At 34.9% G+C, this 15331-nt stretch overlaps 1 protein-coding gene across 1 annotated transcript in view; it reads right to left on the reverse strand.

Annotated features, from left to right (window-relative positions):
• Positions 1–15331, reverse strand: part of CRR7 (chlororespiratory reduction 7) — a 150265-nt gene that overhangs the window by 66436 nt on the left and 68498 nt on the right. The window contains exon 2 of the mRNA XM_089804330.1: positions 13432–13565. Coding sequence (XP_089660456.1) covers positions 13432–13565 — 134 coding nt within the window. The remainder of the gene's footprint in view (positions 1–13431; positions 13566–15331) is intronic.

The following is a 15331-nucleotide window of genomic DNA, read 5'->3' on the forward strand; positions in this document are numbered from 1 at the left end:
TTTCTTATTTAAAACATATCAGCATTAGTTAAAAATAACAAGGGAATATTAAATATATTAATAAGTATTATATATATTAGATAAATATTGAGTCATAATTTATTTAATATATATAATTTTTATAATATATATCTTTTACTATTCTTAATGTATCTATATGCCTTGTTAATTGATTTGGCATAATACATATAATAGATTTATCCAAAATCTATATGAAGTTTTAAAAATGCTACACCTAATATAGCCCGGACTTGAAATTCTATTAAAAATAGAAAAGGGCAAACTTGAAATACGTTCAAAGACATTTGTAAAGGGCATTTTCTTTTTTTTTTTTTCTGTCTTATGCATGAAGAAAAAGATGGAGGGTTTTTCACAAACCCTAGCCGCAGCTGTTTTGAAGGTTTCCACTGCGATTTTATTGCCTTGCTGGACGTCTTATGCTATTTCTTACTTTGATTCCAGCTGGTTATAGACGCCATTGTGAGTTGGCTGCAAGCTCGTTTTCTTTCTCCATATGCTGCTTGTTTTGGACGTTTTTCTTTGAAGATGCCATTTTATGGACTCATCTATTGGGCAATATTACTCCCTGCGGGTTGTATTTGGCCATGGACGACCTTTCACTTGCAGATCTGAGTGTCATTCTCCACTGTTGGGGGTTTTTTACCTCGCGTGAGGTCGGATTTCTCCATGGTTGTAGTCGTTTTTGGTAAGTATGAGTTCATCATGCTGTATGGCTATGGATTTTTCTTTGTTAGATGTTTTCCTGCTAAGGTTATTCTTTCTCCATATGCTGCTTCTGCTGTTAAAAATCTTACTTTTGGTTTCAAAGAACGCTCCACATTATATGAAAGCAAAGATGGAGCTGCTGTAATTATTCTACCCAATCGGGAAGCAGGAACACCCAAGCTTCGCAAAAAATCAACGTGTGATTTTATTTTACTATCAACAGTGTACTCCAATATTTGAGGATGCCTTGTAATAATTTTCACCAAGTCTTCAGATTTTACCCCCACACTTAATAAAAAATCTAATCTTCTCTGGACAGCTTCTACTTCTTTGTGTAGGGCAGATTTGCACCTATCATAAATTCTAACCAACTGAGACTCCTTAAAGCCCATGCTCTTCAAGTACTGAATTAAGGGTCCACATCTTGCTTCATATCCTAACTGCTTTGCCGTATCATTTTCTAATTTCTTTGTCATATTGTAACGTCTGATATCTTCAAACTTCGCTGGTTTAATCTGCTCAAAATTAGCTGCTTTAATTTGCTCAAAATCAGCTGTTTTAATCTCTAAATCCATGATTGCACTTTTGGAATGTGTTAACGTAGATCTTCCTGTAAGAAGTCCAATGTCTCCAGCTTTGAAAGATTTAAGCATTTTTTTCTGCTTTGTCTTCTTCTTCATTTCAATACTTTCTATAATCGGCTTAATGCATTTGGGTCTTTCTGTAAGAAGTCCAACATTTCCAGCTTTAGAAGATTTAAGCATATTTTTCTGCTCTGTCTTCTTCTTCTTCTTCATTGCAGTACTTTCTATAAGAGGCTTAACATTTGATAAAAGCAGAATTTTCTGCTCTGTCTTCTTCATTTCAATACTTTTTTGGAAGAGGGTCAACATATTTGGCGTTGGAAGATTTAAGCAAAACTTTCTCATTCAATTTCTTCTTTTCCTTTGCAATATTTTTCAAAAGAGGGTCAACATGTTTGGACTTGACAGATTTTAACAGAATGTTCTGGTCAGCTTTCTTCTTTCCCACTGGAATTCCTTCCATAAGAGTGCCCAAATCTTCAAGCTTGGAAGATTTAAGCATAATATTCTGCTCACCTTTCTTCTTTTCGATTGAAATACTTTCTGCAAGAGTTTTAACATCTTTGGGTACAGAAGATTTAAATAGAGTTTTCTGCTTGGATTTCTTCTTTTTCATTGCAATACTAATTAGTTTATTCTGCGAGATGTTTTTAATGGCTCTCTTTTCCCTTTTCTCCTGAGATAAAGATGTGGTTAGGCTTGTTTCATGCATTGGAAGAACATTTATCTTTTCTTTTGCATGCTTCAGCTCTCTTTTGGAACAAGATGTAGCTTTAAACGTCCTCAGTGACCTAGGATCAGAGGTTCTTCCCACTGATTTGGTATTCTCAGATTTCAAGTTATCAAGGTTTTGTAGAAGATCCTGCCCTGATATAGCTGATTATATCATTACTTTTTCGATCTTGTTGTTGTACCTGTATCTGAGAGTGGCTCTCCTTTCATATGTTGTTGTGCTTGTTTTCCGTTGCCAAAATAAATCTCTCAGTCTGCTCAACACTATGAGTTAATGATTTTCTAATGTTGATAATCCTGTTTCTCTTATTTATTTGGCACTGATAAGTAATTCTGATTGACTCTGTAACTGATTGCATATGTACCCTCCTGATATACGCTGAAATATGCTTGTAAAAAATAACTGAAATTCTTTAACTTCAGACTTTGAAATTATACACATCCTCCATGATTTGACCGGAAGGTCCCATACCTAAATTTATGTATGCCCCCTCGACGGCCTCCTCTCTTTCTTTGCCGCTACATGATTCAACCAGAAGGTTCCACGCCTGTAATGTATGCGTGTTCCTTCAATGATCTCCTCAAAGTCTTCAATCAACTACATTGGTTTAACCGGAAGGTCCCATACTTGTAATTTATGTATGCCCCCTCGACGGTCTCCCCAATATCTTCTGTCTTTGCCCAAACAATCTCAGCCAAAAGGCTTCATGCATGTAATGTACGCATGATCCCTCCATAGCCTCAAGTCTTCATACCTGTTTCTGCACATGGAACAAACTCATTAATAAAAACATGTTTTATTTTCTTCAGATTTTCTTGCTGCCTTGCCTTTTAGCATAGTTCTCTGGATGACCATTTTGTATAAACAGCAGAGTATAGATGATAGGAAAGTTTTCCATTGCTCAGTTCGTATGAACTGATCCATTTCTTTACTCATTTTTGCAGGTTTTACTCTCAGACGGAGATGCAGGATCAGCCCTTCAGCGTTCAATGCAACAACCTTCCATTTAGGCAATGGATGCCTTTCCTTTCTATCTTTTTCAGTACTTTTCTGTTTGTACAATGTGTTTAATTCAGATATTTATGTTAGGGGCTGAGAGCACTAGTAATATCTGAATGCATTGTATTCAAGTACTGAGTAAATATGAACACTTTAAAAAAAAAAATTTGAATACTTGAGTAAAAAGTATTATTTTTTGGTACTTGTATCCTGAAAAAGTGATCAATTCTCTTTCTTATGCTTCTTGTACTTTGTTTGCTGCATTCTTTTCGTTCTGCACTATATACTCTCAGTAGCTAAACACATTTAGTCAGCAGTTAAAACATAATCAGTTTAGCGTAAAACATAACAATTTAAAAGGTATGTTAAATTGGTAACAGTTATATTTTCATATTGAGTTGATTTTTAATTTTCCACTTAAGTGAATATAGTGCACACTATATAGTCTTATTTTATGTTTTATTCAAACCATCTAAGTAAAATGTTGCTTTTAAATAAGTATTTACACCACATGTAAACTATATAGTGTCAATATTTTATTTCGACCCATTTAATGTGATTTTTACTCAATAATCAATTAGACGTACTAAATAGGAAGTTTAAGTTGTGCAACTCACTTACATATCTTTTTTTGAAATATGCTTCATGCAATTGCATCCATAGAGTGCAATTTTTTCTTGCAAACCCAAATGCATGTAAAGTCAAGAATATTTTCAACACATGCAAATGCATTTGGAGAGTGAGATTCACACTTTAAGGCCAAAAAGAACATACACCTTTGCACTCCAAGAGTGGGATTTTGCAATTGAAGAGCAACTTTAGCTTAGGCAAATACAAAAAGCAAGTTTTAAAACATGCAAAAGGCTTCAAGAGTCTGATTTGCATGAGAAAAGTCTTTACATCCAAAAACGTCACATCCAATTGCACTCCTAGAGTGCGTTTTGCACCAAAAAACTTCAAACATGCCATTGCTAAGTCATTTTAAACATGCATTGCCCTTCCTAGAGTCTGATTTGCATGAAATGTGCCTTCTACATGCTCAACATTATATGCAATGGCCCCTCAAGAGTGTGATTTGCACTTCAAACTCAAATACATGCCCATTTCAAACATGTGTTTGCACTCTAAGGGTCTGATTTTGCCTTTGTGTTGAAAATGTTGGACTTTGAGACCAAAAACATGCAAATGCATCTCAATAGTGTGAATTGCTTCTAGGATGCATGTAAACACCATTCAAAGGGCAGTTTTCCTTAGTACACACCAAAATGACACATGTAAAGGCAGCAAAAGGGCAAGTTTTTCTCCAAAAATGCCCAAAGACATTCGTTTCTGCCCACTTGTTTGCATTTGAAGGTCAGGTTTTGGCATTTGAGTGCATGCATTTGAATTTGAAGTCCACATTTTTCACCATTTTATGCAAAAACAGCTCATGTAAATGCATTTTTTAGGCATGTTTTTCTACAAAAATGCCCAAGAACATATATTTTGTCAAAATGTTTTGCATGTAAAGGAGTTTTTAGATCACATTTTGGAATTTACAAGCAAAAATGCCCATGCATTTGACCTTGGAGATCACAATTTGCAACTTTGAATTTGTCATAGGCTATTATTTATTGCATGCGTTTGCACTTGGAGAGCCCAATTTTGGAGAAGATTTGTTCATCCAAACTTCTCTTTCCTCCATTTGTGGCTCATTGAGCTCCAAGTAAGTAGAAGATTCAATTTTGTTTGTATTTCTTACTTGTTTTGCTATAGTATCGCATTCTTTGGCTTGTTTTGTCCATTTGTTCAAATGCAACCCATGATTTTTGCATTGTCTTTAAATAAGTGTGAAATCTTCTCATTTGAAAATGTAAAAACTCTTCCATACTCCAAAAACGAAATTGCATGTAGAGGGATATCTTGAAGTTTGTCATGTTTGAGTCAATAGCAAGAGGTATCTTTTTGTTTTGTTCTTAGTTTTTCTTGTTTGTTTGTTGCTTGTTTTGATTTCTTCTTGGAAGAAAGTTGGGAATGCCCACCTAGGAATGTAAGTGCATCTACATGCTTTCACCTTCCATGCCAATCCATACTTCATCCATTTTCCAAATTCCATTCTCCAACACATGCAATTACTCCCTCCAAACCTGATTAAATGTTTATCACAAGTAAAGATGATTCATTTTTACCACATGTAATTACGTCAAGAGAACCCAATTTTGGTAAAAGGTCACACTTTTAAATACCAAAGTTGTCATTATGCCCACATATATATGCATCCAATTTGCATTCTTGGCCATACAACCAAAAGCCCATATTTTCCCATTTGCAATCCATCCTTCTAAGTCCAATTTTGGCCATTTCCATCCAAATACTTTTGCTTTCCAGTTTATTTCCAGCCATCACATGTGTTCCAAGAGTATTTGATCAATACTTTAAACACCTTGTTCTTCATAGATCCAAACACCTTGTTCTTCATGGATCCAATCCCTTCTGACGATTTATTTACTCTTTGGAATTTCCATGTTGTAGCACAAGATATAGTAGAGAGCAGATTTCCACAATCCACAGAATTCTTAGAATGTTTCTGAATTCAATTGTGTTACTGTTTTTGCATCAACGTTTCGGATCACACTCTGTGATCCATCATTAGGATGAAGAAAGATAGAGAATATGAATGATGAAACATAGAAGGGGTGGAGGCGGGGGTGGGGTCGAGAGTAACAGTTTATAAATTTAATAATTTAAATAAAAGCCTAAACTATAAGTAAAACAATATAAACAAACCACCAAAGCAACAAACCCAAAAAGAAGATGGAGAACTACATATTATAAAACCTAAACCAAGACAAGAAGAAAGAACTCCAAAAGCCAAAGGGACGTCTATATTTATATATAGATGTTAGTAAAACTAAATTATATAGATAGATAGATAAATATATATTTGTATTATACTTATATATCTATCAATATCTATATATACTTATATTAATATTTAGATATTTATATATAATTATATATATGTATATTTACACACACACACACACATGTGTGTGTGTGTTAATAAATGTACATATATAAAAGCCAACTCCTAAATAAAAACGAAGGCTATGTGAGAAGATGAAGGGGAGTACAAGCTAAAGAAGAGAAATAATGAAAGAATGGCCCAACGATAAAAGCTGAAAGCTGAAAGAGAGAGATGCAAAACTAAACAAAATATATATTATATATTATATATATACATATACACATATATTTATATTTATATATTTATACTTGTACATTGTTTTTATAGATATTTATATATATATATATATGCATACCAATATGTACATATATATAATATATGTATGTATATATGTGTATATTATATATGATACATACATACACATAAAATATATAAATATATATATTATGAACACAAACAAACACACTCACACACACATATATGTCTATATCTATGCATATATGTGTGTATATATAAACATACACATATACCTATGAACAAGAATATGTGTGTGTGTGTATCAAGACCTCGTACGCACCTCTGTCCACACCATCAAAATTCAAAGGGAGAATGAAATATCAGTATGACAAGGAGTTGGCTCACACAACTACATCGCTCATTTCATCTCCTCTAGATCAAATATCAGATACAGAGATTGGGCATGTGGACATGGACAATTTCTTACAGAGGCTCGAGACTCCTACCAACAAGGAGATGCGGCGTATCAAAAGGAGTAATATTCACCTAGTATTCACTTTTCCTATGGCTTCCCTAGAACCTCAGTTCGTCTTGGGATGTGCTCGACATTTCAGCCATTAATCAAAACAAAATTAAGGATACAGATGGTAAGTTCGTTATCAGCCTGGATCCGGATGTTATTGAGAAAATCTTCAAACTCCCTCAGACTTTAGAATGCATGGATTTGTCTAAAGAAATGTCTCTACATGTAGAATTAGAGAAAACTGGATTATCAGAGGCATACCAATGAAAGTTGGTTGGAGAATAAGAGATCCAATTTCACTAGATGGTCTAAAATTATACATAGATCTGACTTCTTTCCAAAAGCTAATGATTTGGTAACTTTCCTTAACAGAATTTATGGCTTCAAAAAATTTGGTAACTTTGAACCCTAAATGTATAAGTTCATCCTCCAAGTTTTTGAGAACAAGGGAACCATCTACTGGGGAGAGCTTATAAGCATAGCTTTATGAGAAATAGTTGATTTGTGTGGGAACATCAACACAATTCTACATGAATTCATACTTAGTCTACATTGTTGCGGCCATGGGAATATTCTTAGGACTTTTCACCAAAGCAGACCAATCTCTAGTTCCTATCTGGAACTACTATGACCAAATTAAACTAACACAGAGATAAAATCATTATAGAAGGGTTCGAGATATATTATTTGGTTTAACAAAGAGTTAGTAGTCAAAAGAGTATCAGATGAAGCCTAGCAAAAGGTAAATCAATTTGGATGCATTTTCTTGCAATTTCCAACTTTCACCTATTTGAGAGTTGGTTATTTTCAAGGAGAACCATACACCTTACCAAGATATCCTACTAATAGAATCATTCTAATGGAGTTGGCCAGATAGCTCATGGAGGTGCAATCATATCACCACAATCAACACAGCTCAGGATTTGGCATGTGAGACCCATGTCATCTATTTCAAGGCTTAATAAGGCTAATACACCTCATTTTTATTTCACATTTTCATTTCATTGTTTCGGAGCAGCAAGGAGCAAAGTGAGCAAAAGAGGTTGGAGGAGTTTGTGAGAGATTAGTGGGTGATTTTGCAAGGGATTGCAAGATCAAGAGGAGCAAGAGGAGCAAGAAGATTTGACTTGCAAGTGTCTCACCAAGTTCAAGGTAGGTTTTTTTTATTTTACAACATCTTTTTGTTTTAGAAATCAATTTATATTATATAATTTGCTTCTATCATTGAATTTTTTAATGTTTCATTCGTGAATCTTGTTGATAGTAGATAGTTGATAATTCTTAGATTCTATGATTATCATTTTTAGAATTTAATATGTATATTAAAAAAAAATTATTAAAATAGGCTGAAACGTATTTAGCTTTTTTTTTATTTCGAAATAGTAAAGTTATAAGTAGGCTGAAACTAGTTTGTTAATGTTATAATATTTTAAATAATTCTTAATTACTTGGGCCGAAAATTGAAATGTATCACACTTCATAATCATTTTTTATTTTTATTTTGTGAAATGCAATTTTATAAATGACATCTAGATCCAATCAAAGTGCAGAAGACATGTTAATTAATATAGAGCCTGAGGGAAGTGATCATGGAAATTAATAAGTAGGCTGAAACATGGAAATTAATAAGTGCATCTGATTATGAGCTTGAGCCTCAGGGAAGTGATCATGGGGGTAATATAGATGCCCAATCTGAGGAAGAGCCTCCTTATGTTGCACCAAGGGTGCCTTCTATTGATTGCCCTTCACAGATTTTGGTGCACTTTGCTAGGGGTCCTTATGGTCCAAAGTCCCCTCTTAAACAATTTGTTATGAAAATTACATGCTCTACACCTACAGGTGGTGGCACACATAAATGGAAGTGTAATATATGTGACGCAGGATGGTTTGGGAGCATTATGAGAGTTAATGCACACCATTTTTGGACTAGTTATGGTGTGAACCCATGCATATTCTTGACAAATCCGGAAAATGTGAAATACAGAATTGAAATGAACAAACTATGGGGCATTTCTGATGATATTGAAGTCCTAGTGCCTAGATCTTTGGCTGCTAGGCAACAGGTACAGAGTATACAGTAGCTACAAGGGCAGCGAAATACATCTACTCATATCAAGCATCAAAGAGCAGGGACAATGTCACCTACACCATCCTTTTCCTCAACTACACACAGTTCAACAAGAGATAGCAATAGGGGGAAATGGAAAGCAACAAGTCGTAGTGGTAGTAACCCCATTGCTCATTTATTTAACATGCACGCAAGGGAGCGGTTAGATGATGTTGTTGGTGATTTCTTCTTTTCCAATGGTATCTCTATGCATGTAGCTCAATCTCCCTATTTTGTGAGGATGATGTCCATGGTAGTGAAAGAGGGAGAGCCATCATATGTGCCACCAGGTGACCACAAGTTGAAGACCACAGTGTTGGATAGAGCCTATGACAAGGTTAGGATCTTGATGGAACAGATGAAGGCATGTTGGATGGATTCAAGCTGTAGCATTATCATGGATGGGTGGACGGACATTAGTCATCGTCCACTCATCAACATTATGGTCACATGCACCAAGTGTCCATTCTTTTTGAAGGCAATTGATTGTTCAGGGCATCGTAAAGATGTTTATTTTCAATTTCACGTGCTTAGGGAAGTCATTGAGGAGGTTGGGCCACAAAATGTGGTCCAAGTTGTGACAGATGCAGCACATGTGTGCAATGTAAAAACTCTAAGTATGTTTCCAATAGAATTGCCAATATCGATAAACAAAATTACTATGTATCTTTGATTTATTCAATTTTCAATAATTATCAGCACTACAGGACAAATACTGAATCTAACAATTCAGTTTCAAATTTCACACAATTTAATTGAAATAAGGAAAACAGAATCCAAAACTTATCAAGAAACAATTTTTCAATGATCAACAATAATAGTGAACCTAGTTTTCTTCATAGCACCCCTCACGCAATGGCCATATGAAAGGAAAGGCCGGAATCTATATCTGAATCAAACTCTTAACACACCATCTCCCTAATATCCCCCTTGCAATGCAAAAAACATTGTTGAACAGCCTAGAATTATTTCGGAAGGTCTCCAATGCAGATCGCAGCCCATCAATTAATGACACCCAGCTAATGGCAAACGCAAGCTATAGGCTAGAATGTGTGACAATGCAAATTTGCCTAATTGCGTTATTCCTCCCTGTCACCTCACAAATCTAGCAGCAGATCAAAGCTCAACTTGACGACTAGCTGATTCAATCTCAAACGCCAATTCCCAGTATTAACGACAGTCACCAATTTGCTCAGAATGGATATTAAAATCGATTGCCAGAATGCAGCCAATACAATCAACTTCCTTCAAAGTATTAATCTCTGTAGCCACAGTGATTTCAGTTGGAGAGTTGTGATAATTGTTTACTTTAGCACAATTACCAGTGATGAATCTCAGAAATTCTTCAGAAACGCTCAAGCAATGAAAGAGAAATAAAATGTATAATATTCAAGATGCCTTTCTCTTTAAAATGAAGCCATATTTATAAGACTTTGTGCAATCTGGCTTCACCTTGACACTTCTTACTTAAACATTGCTTTATAATATAAAGTCCAATTACTTTAAAATATAAAGCACCATAATTAATCACCAAAGCATTAAATAATCATTAAGTCTCAATATAATTGCAATAAATATGACTTCACCAAATCAATTCGCCCAGAAAAATAATAAGTGACCAACAAAGTCAAAACCGCCTTGACCAAAATAGAAACTAGCCAAAAGTGACTTACTAAAAATAGTAAGTCCAAAAATAGCAAATCCGTATCAAAGGCCCCCAAAACCAAACATCAACTCACGAGGGTTGCATTGATGAGTTGACAAATCCAGACTCCAGGAACCTGCTAAATCGGGGACATTACATGCAAAGCTATAGGGAGGCTTGTTGAGGCAGCCTATAGGCATATTTGGTGGACTCCATGTTGTGTGCATGCCATGAACAATGCACTCAAAGACATGGGGAAAATTGACAGGATTAGATAGGTGGTTAATGATGGGAGAGAGCTGCAAATGTTTATCTGCAATCACCATACATCACATGCACTTTTCAAGAGCTTCGCAAAGAAGCAATTCCTGAAACCAGTTGAGACCAAATAAGCATCATATTATATTCTCTTGGAGAGAATGATTGAGTTGCAAGAGCCATTGCAACTCATGGTTATGACACAAGAATGGAATCGATGACCTGAGTCCAAAACAGAGCAGGGGAAGAGGGTAAAGGAGATAGAGAAGAGTGATCAATTTTGGAGTGATGCAAAATACATAGTATCCATCATTACTCTAGTGTTTTAAGTGATTAGATATGGAGATGCAGATTCACCTAGCCTTGGAGAGGTTTATGAGTGCATTGATGCCATACTTGGGTAGATGAGGGTTGTACGTGTGAGAGACCCCACTTTAGCATTCTATATGAAGCACATTGAGCCTATCATTCACCACAGGTGGGAGAAGCTGAACACTCCTTTGCACATGGCTGCCTATGCATTGAACCCAAAGTGGTACATACCTAGGCGTGGTAGAGTCACACCACTTCAAGATGATGAGGTGAAGAATGGGTTCTTTCGGTGCATTGCCAAGATGTATGATACTAAGACTGCTAGTGAGATTCGCAACGAGTGGTCTGAATTTGCTAGTCTTTCAAGTAATCCTTAAATCTTGATTCAGTGCTCTAAACTATTTATATTACTATAATTATAAGTTCTTTGAATTGTTATTTATAAGTTATTTTAATATTATGTTGTAAACTAGTAACTTGTTACTTGAAGGATACTCAAATATTGCAAAGGTGGATCTCAAAACTATGGCACAAAATAATCCCATTTTGTGGTGGAAATGTCATGGGTCATAGGAGTCAAAGATCACCTCACTAGCCATCCGACTGCTTTCTCAGGTTTGTAGTTCCACCCCTTTATAATCTTAACTTTTAGAGTTTTACTTTACTTATTTATGATTCATTGATTCAATGATTTATCATTTATCCTTTGTTACAAATTGTATGAACCTTTGTTTGTAAGTTGTAACTTTCAACTTTGTTATCTCAGGTTTCTAGCTCCTCAGTTGTAGAGAGGAACTGGTCTACCTATAGCTTCATCCACTCTGTTAAACGAAACAAACTTACCTCTAAGAGAGTGGAGATGTTTGTTGTTGTACATGGTTACTTGCAGCTCAAAGATCGCAAGACACACGAGTACAAGGAGAGCCCAACAACACCATGGGATGTCGAACCAGAGGATTCAACATAGATTGATGAGGATGACAATGAAGCAGAAGCCAATGTAGGCCTAGTTGGTGTTCCTTTGGAGGATCGGGATCTTACCCACAAGGAGTCTAGTAGTTCTAGCAATGAGGACTTCGGTATAGGGGATGAGTAGAGAGCACTTCGGATGATTTCATTCTCATCATTGACATTTTCTCATTTTGTTGATTGTACTCACTTTGATATGGCTATGATACATTATTTAATTTCACAATTTCATGCTACTCGGCTCATTGTCATCACTAGCATCTTTATGATATATGATATTTATATTTGAACAATGAATTTTGAATCTTTTATCTTTGTCATTTGATAAATTGATAGTCAATGGTTGACTTACATAATACTGTGTGGTTTATATTTTTCATTTATATTTTACTAAGTTCAATAGTCATTGGTAATGGTTATGAAGTTTCAAGTTTCAAATTTGAACTTATGGGTCGTGAATCACATTTTAATTTTCTATTTTCAACTATATTTGGTATGTTATATTGAAGTATCATTTCATAATTAGCATTTTCAGTCATATATATATACTATGCAACCCCCCCCCCCCCCCCTCCGCACCTCACCGCTGCACCCTCATCGTCCCCAAATTGAGGCCATTTTTTTTCCTGCACCCAAAACTCGTCCCGACATCCCCCTACACCGCTACACCCCCGCATCTATGTAACACTGCTTAAAATTGCTATTATGTACTATTATGAGCTAAGTAAAATTTGCAATACAGTTTTTGAGGTTGTATATATAGTTGACTATTTTATTATTTCTGAGATTAATGTAATACACGTGTTGTAATTGCTATTTGGAACTGAACTCCATATATTTATTTGTGTCTATGAATTAATAAAGAAAAAAGAATAAAAAAGTTACCTTAAGGCTTAAACAAAATGTTAAATTTGGTCAATGAAATTCAAAAGGACATGAGTAACAGTAGGAAGACGGAGTCCAACAGAAGCTGCACTACCAAAAAGAAACAAGAACTTGTGAGCTTAAAGCTACAAGCACAACCACAAAGAAAAAGAAAAACAGAGGTGGTTTGCAATGTCAGTTGTTTAGATCACCACCAAGCCTGTACCAATTTGGTGCATGAGAAACCCCATAGTGAACTGTAGACATTCCACAAGAAAGTTGTTTTTCCATTTACCAAATATGCTTATCATGAGGCGTACAACACTAATACCCTTCTAGATTCAAACTTGTGACTTCCACTATGGACTTTACATGCCTTTACCATCAGGCTAACTCAAGCAGTATACCTTGAAAATATATGAAGATGATATAATAGAAATATTTAGCTTTACTCTTTTAACTCTAACCTAGTCTTTGCAACAAATAAAAAGAACTAAATCCACACAAAGAACCAAAAGCTTGCTAACCTTCCCTTGAAAATGATTCTCAGATATTGACTTATTTAACAATCTGAACATTGCATTTTGGCCACTTTGTACTCTAGATGCAGACCATACATTCCCATAGTCAATCAACTTGGGAACGTTGAACTTTCCTGAACCTGCATGTGTTCATAAAGGATTATCTCTTAATGAAAAGGATTAAATAAATCAAGTTTAGCAGATTTTCAAATAAGATAACCATGAAACAATATTTGAAAAATTAAGAAATCAGCCTCAGGCATAGGCTTACGCCATTGAATTAAATATTTTTTTATGGAAAAGTTTCTTTTATTAACTTTAGACTACCAGGTTTTACAAAATCTTGCAGCAACTCTGTCAAAGTAAGGAATATGCCATAATATGCTAATAGCATTGAAATTAACTCTAAAATGTACTCTGTATAATTTAGATTTTTCAAGAAATCCATCTTATATTAACAAACCACTGTGTAGAAATTGATACATGGTCAATTTATAGCTCAACAACAGTCCAGCCTTGAAGTTGGAATGTATTTCTTCTATCTTTTATAGCTTCCATCATCCATTTAATAGAAGCGACATTTATTAATTAGAGAAGGCTGGCACTGGTTTTTCATTTCAATGATTATTTGCAATGGGACTATAAAATTTAAAGAGCTAAGGAGAGAAACCAGAAAACTATACAGTTCTAATTATATGACAAAGTCATTACCTCATATATTCAAAAAGGTGTTCAGACCGAATGTCTTGCATATTCACAACCTCCCTTTGAAAAGTTGAAATGAAATTGACATTAAAGCTAACTTCATAGATTGGTTGTAAATGCTCACCTTGTGTATATGGCATGATTTGATCAAATTAAGCAATGCTTATGAAAAGGATAGACCCACATCAAAAGAAAATTCTATTTAGTCATATTTTTGTCGATGTTATGCTATAGATGAAAGCTCTCTTGAACTCTCCTTCGTGAGAAAAATGTGAGAGAGTGAGACAAATGTGAGAGGGAACTTCCAAGGAGCATCTAAAAGAAGAGACCCAGTCTATCAAGATGTCAATAAATTATAGAAACAAACCTGTCTCAAATTACCACAATGTCAATGTCCAAAGAGAACTAAGGAAGCAAGACTTTGTAATGTAAAAAGAGCTGAATTCTGATCACTCTCTACCTTAAGTTGAATAACCAAAGGCCTTAAGTCTACAAAGAGAGAAGATAAGCACAAGAGCACCTTAAGCATGGAAACTAGGATTGAAATTTTCAATTCATGCCAGAATTTTGAAAAAAGAAAAGGTTTGTAAAATGTCTATAAGAATTGAAAATTCCTGACTGAATCGAACAAATCCAGCTTGTCCAAAACAATTTGGATCCAGCCAGATTTGGTTCAAAAAGTTCATATTTTGTAGCTAAGCTCTAAAGGCATAAAAATCAGCCATGAAATTAACTTTGATAATTCTTGAAGGGATCATCCATTTTACAATGGATAATACACTCAAGCTAGATGACATTCACTCTTAAACATGTACCTAGTGAAACAGCCCTTGAGTAGGACCTCAAACCTAAAAACCCCTCAACCATACTAGGTTTGATGATTAAACCAGAGATATACATTTGAAGAGATGTCCTAGAAATGTATCTCAATGTACTAGCTCTCAAAAAAACAAAGCAGTGTACAGTAGACAAATTGTAACTAAGAAATAGGCCTTAAAATTGATCAAACCTCTAAGTAGGTGTATTTTTTCATGAAGCCTATTACTACTAGAAGTTGGAGAGGTCAAATTTACCATAATCTTAGTTTACGAGATTAATTCCTATCCATCATAGCTCACAAAAACAAGCAAGAACATATACTGTCTTCAATTGCACTCATCAAAGTAATAATATAGAACCAAATCATCAGCATAAGGAAGCA

The sequence above is a fragment of the Cupressus sempervirens genome, chromosome 10 (assembly GCF_028749045.1).
Source record: "Cupressus sempervirens isolate cs-2001-9-10 chromosome 10, ASM2874904v1, whole genome shotgun sequence".
Classification (NCBI taxonomy): domain Eukaryota; kingdom Viridiplantae; phylum Streptophyta; class Pinopsida; order Cupressales; family Cupressaceae; genus Cupressus; species Cupressus sempervirens.